The following is a 10,007-nucleotide window of genomic DNA, read 5'->3' as shown; positions in this document are numbered from 1 at the left end:
AATATCAATTATATAAAGTACTTAAAAAATAGTATTAGTATTTCAAAAATAATATGCATATCATTCATTCGGTACATAAAACGTGCAATGCACGTACTTACTACTAGTAATGCTAAAAGTGGCAATGAATAAAATTTTAAATTTTGAAAAGAAGCAAAAGAAAAAAAAATGAATTTTAAAGTTTTGTGAGGTCAATGGATGGACCCTACATACATGAGACCGTGTGGCTCCGTCCTTGGTTTTAACAATTTGGTATGTTTGATATGCTAGGTTGATAAATAGTAGACATGATTAATGAAACAAATGTTAAATAAAGCAATAAAGAATTTGTTGGATAAGAAGAAGTTGGATGAAATGTAATTTGATTTTTCGGATCATAGAAACTTTATAATATCCGAGAAATTTGTTTTTATTTGTTTTATTTTTTATTTCTATCATCATCTCATAACTAGAATCATGTACTCCTTTGCCTAAAAGTTATGAAGAATTTCTTCTGTTTAGATTTATATCTTTAAACAGACGTACGATCCAAAACTTGAAAAGTTAAAGACCATACCACTAGGCGCCCATAGAAATGGTTGCATTTGAAGCAAGTTTTGTGATAAAGAACCCCATTCGCAGACATTGTCTCAACAAAACGAACAGTTTTTTCACAAGCCTTGCATTTTTGTACGATGCCATAGAAAGGCCATTTTTTCTTTGTTCGATTTTAAAAGAAAATTTTAGTTTTGAAGTGTTTCATATGAAATTTTTGAGCTCGACTTAGATAGAAAGAGGTTAAAAGATTGAAAGTGAACTGTGTCAACAAGTGGGGCAGATAAGTTTTGCCTATTACTAGGGCAATGCAATGGAAGACCTAATTTTGTTGAAACAAATGGCCATAAACAGATGTCCTAATAAATAGGGGGCACCATGGTACGGTTCGAGCAGATTTTGATTAGAATAGAAATGGATACGCCTAGGATAATGAGAATTCTATACATGGACTAAATGATTCATTATAAGTTGATGGAATTGAGTCAAACCAGAACCAACCAGTTCCCATTCAATTATGTTCTTTTACACTTGAAAATCATATATATAATGAAGTCTAAACTTTTTTTGTATGCATTTTCCTCTTTTATTCTCATGCCTTTTGTTCAAGAAAAGTATAGATGTTTGCAAATGTTTAATTTAATATCGAGACTAGAAAAATTCAATTAAAATTCAATCCATGCTATAATTTAATTGAATTTGAACTTCATAAGCGTTGAACCAACTAGCTTAATGCATAGTGGTCGGTTTCAATAATTCCAAAATTTTAACCTACATTTAATTTTAAACATATATACAAAAGATAAAGATCTTATTTCAATATCCTTGTAGTAAGCATTAGTTTGGATGAACCTATCCACTGTTCATTTTTATCAATTTATAATTTAGTGCTTATTTGTTACAGATTAAAAGTCAATTAAAATCAATTTTTGACAGTTATTTCACTATTCCTGATATTTCAACCGTCATTTTTTAATTTTTTTCTTACAAGTAGAACCCACTTTATCTCCAACGATCAAAAAATCAATTATCAAAATCTCTATCAAACAAGCTATTATACTTTTGTAAACACTTTCTAGTATCACAATAATTTCTCTTGAATTCCTCCATAAAACAACATTTTGTACTTGCAAATGAATAATAATAATAATAATAATAATAATAATAATAATAATCTCTGTCACGTGCCAATCACGTGTTCATATCCCAGAGAGATAAATTGATAAAATGGGATCCCCACCTTCAGTCCATCGCTCTTTTTCACAACTTCCAGCACTGAAACACAGTAATTTCATAGAATTAAAGAGAGCCCAGAAATTATCTCAATCTTTATTGATACTATCTAATGAATTTCGTTTAATTTATCGAGAAAATGGATAGTTTCATGCTTAGTACAGCCACCACTCCCAACAAATTCTCCCCAATTCAATTATTCTCACATTCCTTTTTCTATATCAAGAAATCACCAATTTTATCTTTTAACACTAGGAAACCCAGAAAGCTTCTTGTGTTTGCATCAAAAGATGAGTCGAAGCTTGACCAGTGGGACCAAATGGAGCTCAAGTTTGGTAGAATGCTTGGTGAAGACCCTAAAATCACCTATGCCAAGGTCCCTTCTTTTCGCCCTTTTGAAATTCATACACGCGTTTTTTTTTTTTTTTTGTAATCTTATTTCCTTTCGCGTTGTGTTTGCGACACCAGATTAGATCAGACATGAACTATAGTGTAAAATTCTAATAAATTCTACCAGGTAGATGATATTATAGTGTATTAACATGAATAGTATTCTTTTGATTTTTCATTCTTGAATGAAAAATCAAACACTAGCCACCTTAAATGTACCACAATACCATATTATGTGTTAAGTTATACCCTAAATTTCTTAAGATGATATTCCATATTATCAATTATAATTTTATACTCAATTTCTTAGGCCTAAGCTGGTGCGCCAAACACAATCTCAATGTTTTGGTGGGGACATAACTGATTATTTTTTATGAATGAAGACGAAAGGAAAAGGAATTCAGGGGACATTTGGAGTTATGAAAAATGTTAGAATCTTTGCACTTTAACATTTATGGCGCTAGATTTTGTCTAGTGCTTCTGATTTGTTTCCAATGATGGAAACAGATATATAATATTTCTTATATTGATAGTAAATAAGAATCTGCTAAGGTTCCCTTTTAATTATTTGTGATGAAATTGATTATACGCCAGTTTGATTCTCATTTTTATCAAAATACATTTCTCCCTCTCTTCTTTTTAACCATGCATTCTTTATTAAAATAATATTACACGTAAATAAAAATCTTTTCCTTATTTTTCATCCACACATTCTCTGTCAATCTACCGTTCTAAAATTCATTTTTCCGTAAGAATGGGTGTCAAACACCCTCGTAATGTGACAGTAGTCCGAGATTGTGTCTTTGAGCTATGTTGTGGCAAAATGTGTGACTATTTTATATTTCTATCTATAATTACTTAATTTTATTTTGGAATTTGGGTATATACATTTTTTTACTAAGTGGGACATGACTAGTATGATAATAATTGAAAATACTGAAAAGGATTGGGCTTGGTATGTTGATTTCTTTGAGTTTTTAAGCAAAGATTTTTAAGATAATTTGCTATTGTTCTGTTTTGTTTCTAATCAATGTTTTTCTTAAGTTCATTACAATATTCATTGCAGTTCTTCTGAATTTTTAGATAATGGGTCGGAAGTCAAACCCTGATATGACTTACTTGGAAATTGAGAAGCTATTACAGAAGAAGGGGGGTAAAGCAGTGAACAGCGAAATAGAGGAGATCCCATTTGATGTCTCTGTGGATAAAAAGTCAACAAATTCAGTGGATGGATTAAATTTGGTTCGACCTGCGCTGAGGAAAGGGATAGAATTTGAGGTTAATCGTAAACAAGTAGAAACAGATAATAAGAAGTCCAGCCCACCGGTTAAAAAAGCCATGGAGAAAACCAAAAGCAGTGTTCCCAATGTTATCTTGCGAAAGCCCAGTTCGTTTAATGAGGACGATGTGGGGGGTGAAAGACCATCCAGGTTTGGGATGAAACCAAACTTATCGCTGAAAATGGGTAAAGAACCTAAAAAGGACAGGTTTAGCGATATCACACTGTTGAAGAAGCCTGAACCAATGAGTTCAGCAGCATGCGATAAAATTGAAGATAAGAGGGAGCAAAACGATTTTCCATCTACACGAAAAGTTGATGATATCACACTTTTGGAAAAGCCAGAGCAGATGAATCTCAATGTGAATAATGAGCGAGAACAAGAACGAGAAGGAGAATTATCTTGGGATCATTCTGAGTTTAGATCCATTAATGATTTGACTGAGAACAGTTTAGATGTTCTGCTCTCATCAGGTGAATTGGTGAAGATGAAGGATGGCAATCTCAATCAATATACGGAAACTAGGAAAGGAGATTCAGAAGTGGATAAGATGTATGCGACAGGTAATTATCATTCTGCATGTAGGATTTTCACGTTTAGCATTACAGATATTGAAATGTGATTATGGATTACTAAGTTGAGATTCACTCTTACTAAATCCGTTGGTTCTTTTTTCAAGAATTGCAGGCTGATACTCAGACTAGAGAGAAAACATTTTCTTCTAGTGGACCTTCTGAGATAATGGCAGCTGAAACTACCCCTATAATACCGATGGATACTTTGCTGATTGGAAAACCAAAAATGTATCGTTAGTCTCTCTCTATCTCCTTTGTTTCTTGCTGTTACATATATATATATTTTTTAAAATTTCATTAAAATGTTGTGTAATAGATTAGATCGCTCTGTTAAGACAATAGAACAACATAGTAGCGAGGTCATGATTCCCCCGAATTCTGAAAGCTATGGCAATCCCTCGGAGCTTGAGAACTTCCTCACAACTTCACCGATTAAGGTTGGCAATTTATGTTTGAGTACATCAGTTAGCTGGGAAGTTCTTTTTTCTTTCTTTCTGTTTTTATTCCCTGTGGAATCTGATTGTTGCATATTCATCTAGGACCATGAAGATAATGACTGGGCAAGGGCTGAAGAGCTGGTTAAGACAGGAGAAAGAGCAGAAGTGGAATTAATTAGCTCTAGCACAAGAGGATTTGTTGTGAGTTAACAGATTTTCATATCGTGAGCGTTGCTTGTTTAGTTTTTATTTCTGTTCACCGTTTTGATTTTCCTCCTCTCTGTACAGGTATCATTTGGTTCCTTGATAGGATTTCTACCGTACCGTAATCTTGCTGCCAGGTGGAAGTTCTTAGCTTTTGAATCCTGGCTGAGAAGGAAAGGTTTAGATCCATCCATGTACAGGCAAAATTTGGGCATCATTGGAAAATATGAACCTAATAGCATGACAGCTTCTGCGGAATCAATGCTAGATTCTAAAGCTCATTATAAGGCTGAGGGGCAGGTATCATCAGATATGAAACTGGAGGATCTTCTCATGATTTACGACCAAGAGAAACTCAAGTTCCTATCATCATTTGTTGGCCAGGTTTGGATGACAATGATTGGAGCGAAACCCTTGTCTTTAAAGTTGAATTATTATTTACTAGATACCTACTGTGCTTGCAGAAAATAAAAGTGGGTGTGATATTGGCTGACAGAAAATCTCGGAGGCTGATATTTTCCTTAAAATTAAAAGAAAAGGAAGAATTGGTTGAAAAGAAGAGAAGTCTCATGGTAAGAAAGTCACGCATAATTAATTTGACCATTTGAAGTGAGTTTTATGTTGGTCCTTAGCAAAGTTTTCTTTTCCTAGAGGTCCCTGTTTCCAAAATCTTGCTTCAATTATTTCTTCAATTCAGTGAAAAATGCAATAGTCACTACAAGTCAGTCTCCTGGTTGCATTCTCCTATCAGCCACTTTGTGACCAAAGCTTAATGAATCTCCTGTTCATTTAAATTGTCCCTGGGCATATGGTTCTTATTAGGACTCTTTTTCAGTCTTATCATTTCTCTGCTAAATTATGCCTATGATGTCCCAAATCTTATAAAAATAAACATTTATAGGTAACACTGACAAAAAAATGATGAAACTGATCCAAAAAAAGTCCGAACTTTAATAGTATCATAATTCAATTGGAATATCCTCGGTAAACATGTACGATGCACCGACACGAACATATTGGACATGTCAACACACGATTTTTTAATAAAATACTGACATGATACATCATTGACACGTTTATTAAGTTCTTTAAAACTCTTCATTTATATAATATAAATTTAGTTTCATACTTGCTATTAATTTTTCTTTTTGAAATATTTTTAATATGAGTACTTATTTGTCATGTAATAACAACTTTGAACTAAAAATATAATATTTTTGATAAAGAAAGAAAAATGATCATGGTAAAGTGTACGAGGAGAGTCAGTGGGTTGGTCTACCTCTATCTCATTTAACATGTTTTTTTGTAGCTGCTATGGCATTGTGAATGAAGTTTCTTTATGTTATGTCTCAATCATTTTATTCATTCTTTTCTTAATTTGTCCTCGGTCATGGTAGAGTGTACGAGGAGAGTCAATAGGTTGGTCGACCTCTATCTCCTTTAACATGTTTTTCTGCAACTGCTCTGTCAGTGTGAATGAAGTTTCTTTATGTTTAGTCAAGATATGTCTCAATCATTTTACTCATCCTTTTCTTAATTTGTCCTTGGTTAGTTCCTCTAATGGTTTGGTATAAATATCCTTATTTCATATTTTCCATTTTCTTATAGCTACACTCCTCACAATAGTAATTTCTATTACATATATCTAATCAAGCTTTCGTTCCTTAGCAACCCAACATTCATCCCTATAATTTAGCTGGTTTAATGACCATTTTTAGAAATTTTGTAGGAATTTTTTTCGTAACACTTCTTCATTGTACTGAACCTGCTCTAGTACACAACAATACACCACAAAACCGGAAAACAATCCAACATTGCCATCCCCATAGAAGTTTCATTTGTACTAGATCGAATATAATTTGTACTCTAGATAGTCAAATTTACCGCAACCTACGAATCCCGTAGTTAACATACAACAAATGTTCTCTTTCTATTCCCTTCTTTAACGCTTAAAATACTTCTGATTTTGTAAATCTCGGTTTTGTTTTCTACATTTTCCATTTTTACATATGTAAATTTATCCAGATATATCATTTTGCCACAATAGTGAACTTGGTATTAACTTGTCACCTTGATGGTGAATCATTTGTCACTGTTTGCAATCTTGAATTAGTATTCGATTTGGAATGATTTGCCTTCTATAAAATCTGGTACCCTGCCTAGCTGTCTTTGTTGCGAGGCAACGCGAACACATGCTGAAGTATTTAATATAGAAAAGGTGTTCGCTGGACAAGGTGGCACTCTACCATTGAGTATGCCTCAAGGTCCCTCACATTCATATATGAATCCCATCACGGTTTTATGAGGATGCTCTATCATTTATGAGCTAACTTTTCAGGTCTTGAGCTTTTATGCTGTTCTTATTGCAGGCAAACTTGAGTGTTGGAGATTTAGTGAAGTGTTGCATTAAAAAGATCACTTACTTTGGCATATTTGTTGAGGTAAATGAATGGTTTGTTAGCCTTCCCACTCATAATATGGTTACCTCTAGAGTGTTCAGATATTATGGTGCCACCTTTGCCTAAATGATTAATTTGAAAATTAGAGTAATTTTGATGCACGTTTACTTCTTATGTGTTGCAGTATTTTCTTCACTTGGTAAATGCTTTTTGTAATGGGGAATAATGAATTCAATATACAGGCTAATCAGATATGGAAAAAAATACCTTTGTAGGTTGAAGGGGTACCTGCACTTATTCACCAGACAGAAGTATCATGGGATACCACCTTGGACCCTGAATCATATTTCAAAGTTGGTCAGGTACTTCACATCTCTAGAACCTCAACAGTGCATTCCTTCAATAAAGCTGATAGTTTTAATGCTCGTAAATTTACCTGATCAAGTTTTTGGCTTGCAGATTGTTGAAGCAAAAGTTCATCAATTGGACTTTTCACTTGAACGTATATTTTTATCGTTAAAGGAAATAACGGTAATCTTCATCCATTTTCTTGGACGATATGGTGTTGATCAAGGAATTTTGTATCGAAATTGAACAATTTTCTTTTCTTTTTCATGGCAGCCAGACCCACTGATGGAGGCATTGGAGGCTGTAGTTGGTGATCACAATTCCTTAGGTGGTAGACTTGAAGCAGCTGAAGCAGATGTTGAGGTTTATATTTTTCTAGTCTTTAAATGCGAACAACTTAATGCTTCTATTACAACATGGTACCCTGGGATCCAATACCTAATTTCAGAGAGATGGGTTACCCTAATGTGTTTAATATTATTTTAACAGTGGGCCGATGTGGAATCGCTTATCAAAGAATTACAACAATTTGATGGCATCGAGTCTGTATCAAAAGGACGCTATTTTTTGAGTCCTGGTTTGGCTCCGACGTTTCAGGTATGTAACTAATCATAATGACCAAGCTGAGGGTAAAGCCAAGCCACTGTTTGGCTCCCATTTTCTAGAACTTATTTTTCCTCAAATTCATTTTTAACTGCACAATTCATGGTATCCAACAAGTTTTATCCACTTTTCAACACACATTTCATCAGCTTTTATCAAAAATTGCTAAAAATTTGTTTTTTAAGCTTAAACCAATCAGGGGCTAAATAAAATTGGCCACGCTTATTAAGCATAAATGGAAACGAGAATAAGTTTGCTAGCTTCTGGTCTATATCGATTTTTTTCCTTGAAAATCCTATCACAATGACATCCTATCGATCAGTTGAAAACACTGAGCTGGAAAATAGTAAAACTGAACATGTTTTGTGGTTTTATAGATTCTAAGATCCTTGACCTTTTCTTTTAATGTTATTTCATGGCCTTCTGACAGGTTTATATGGCATCCATGTTTGAGAATCAGTACAAGTTACTTGCTCGAGCAGGAAATAGAGTACAGGAGGTAAAGTATCTATCTCATTTTTTAACACTTTTCAGCATAATTAGATGCCTAAAACTTTACTTGAGCACCTATATGTGTCATTTGCCCAGGTGATTGTGCGAACGTCATTGGGCAAAGAAGAGTTCAAATCGGTAATTCTGACCTGTACCAACAGAGTGGAGTAAACAACGGCAGGTTACTTAAATTTTTTTGTTGTTTTCTGATATGAATAGGTAAAAATAGTGTATCCATGACACAGTCTCAAGAACATCATCTTCTGTCCATCTAAAAACTTGAGACAATCTCAGAAACTTGAACTCGTCCCTGTATGGAGACGAATATGAAAGTGCTGGTGGTTAAATCTCTTATTATTTTATAACTCACTTTTGTAACTTGTTTCCTGTAATATTTGCTCCATTATTTATCATCATATATATATATATATATTAACTAGTAAATTTTAGTGCTATCGTCAAGGTGTGAAAAGTTGCTGTATTTTATTCGAAACTACTTTTAATACTCTGTAAAATTCACTGCTTTCTGTGAGACTCTGACCATATCCATGTAGAATGCGATAGATGTAGATTGGCCTTAGCATTTGGTCGAACTTTGAAGACGTTTGTGGAGGAACTAGAAATGTTAACAATGCAAATTTTAGATATTTCATGGAGTAGCTTGCAAGAATTCTCTAGGGTAGTAGTAAGTGAAGGCAACACTCTAAAATAGTATAGTTGTAGAAAGATGTGTAGAAAGTGTCTAGATTGTCATAGATACAACTTTGCTAGAACGTTCCTAGTAAATATTAGACTGAAAGACCTAGAGAATTAATCACACTAATATGATAGCAATGATCGCTATTTATTCTTAGGATGTAACTATATAAGGTAAACGGACGTCATTTATAAACCTATGTCGGCATAAACAAGTTAGAGCTAAGAAAACTAAACAGGAGGCAAGTGAGTCTGAGTGAACACTCGTAACAGTTTAGAACGTTTTAATACAGAACTTGTGTATTTTTTTTTTCTTTTTCAAGTCTCCGCTTGTGATACTTGTTGATTTTCCTTTATTGTCTTTATGATTTTTCTAGTGTCATATTGCGCTCTTGTAAGTGCTGCAATCAAGATANGTGATACTTGTTGATTTTCCTTTATTGTCTTTATGATTTTTCTAGTGTCATATTGCGCTCTTGTAAGTGCTGCAATCAAGATAGGTTAGTTCATATAATACCCTTAACATGGGCACTCCACACACAACTTTGGTATCGATAATGAACTTTTCCATCCCTTCTGGGGAATCGACAGTCATAAATAAAAATAAAAATAGCAATTTGATAATATAATTCCCACAGCTGCTATTCATATAAAATATATTTTGTGTTTTATATGTTTGATCGTGTAATGTAAATGCATATGTAGTAAATATTAGTACCTATATCTTTATAGTTACCATATTTTGGATTGATTTTTGTTAATCGCCACAAAAGTATTGCAGCATAAAATTTGTTGAGGATCCATAAAATGATTGGT

General features: G+C 33.5%; 1 protein-coding gene across 2 annotated transcripts; it reads left to right on the top strand.

Annotated features, from left to right (window-relative positions):
• The first annotated feature begins 1,787 nt into the window (after window positions 1-1,787).
• On the top strand, window positions 1,788-8,908 carry LOC111398532. 2 transcript variants are annotated; one of them, XM_023025482.1, is made up of 14 exons: window positions 1,788-2,143; window positions 3,241-4,000; window positions 4,117-4,240; window positions 4,329-4,449; window positions 4,552-4,650; window positions 4,738-5,037; window positions 5,118-5,225; window positions 7,023-7,094; window positions 7,328-7,414; window positions 7,512-7,583; window positions 7,674-7,763; window positions 7,890-7,997; window positions 8,434-8,502; window positions 8,592-8,908. In XM_023025482.1, exons 1-14 carry the CDS (start codon window positions 1,907-1,909, stop codon window positions 8,664-8,666), a joined length of 2,322 nt encoding a protein of 773 aa, XP_022881250.1. In that variant the 5' UTR covers window positions 1,788-1,906; the 3' UTR covers window positions 8,667-8,908. The 2 variants fall into 2 exon arrangements, with proteins under 2 accessions (XP_022881250.1, XP_022881252.1); XM_023025484.1 differs by having other exon boundaries at window positions 2,029-2,143; window positions 3,224-4,000.
• Window positions 8,909-10,007: the final 1,099 nt, after the last annotated feature.

Source organism: Olea europaea, chromosome 8, assembly GCF_002742605.1.
Source record: "Olea europaea var. sylvestris chromosome 8, O_europaea_v1, whole genome shotgun sequence".
Classification (NCBI taxonomy): Eukaryota; Viridiplantae; Streptophyta; class Magnoliopsida; order Lamiales; family Oleaceae; genus Olea; species Olea europaea.
This window is presented reverse-complemented; position numbering and strand designations above follow the sequence as displayed.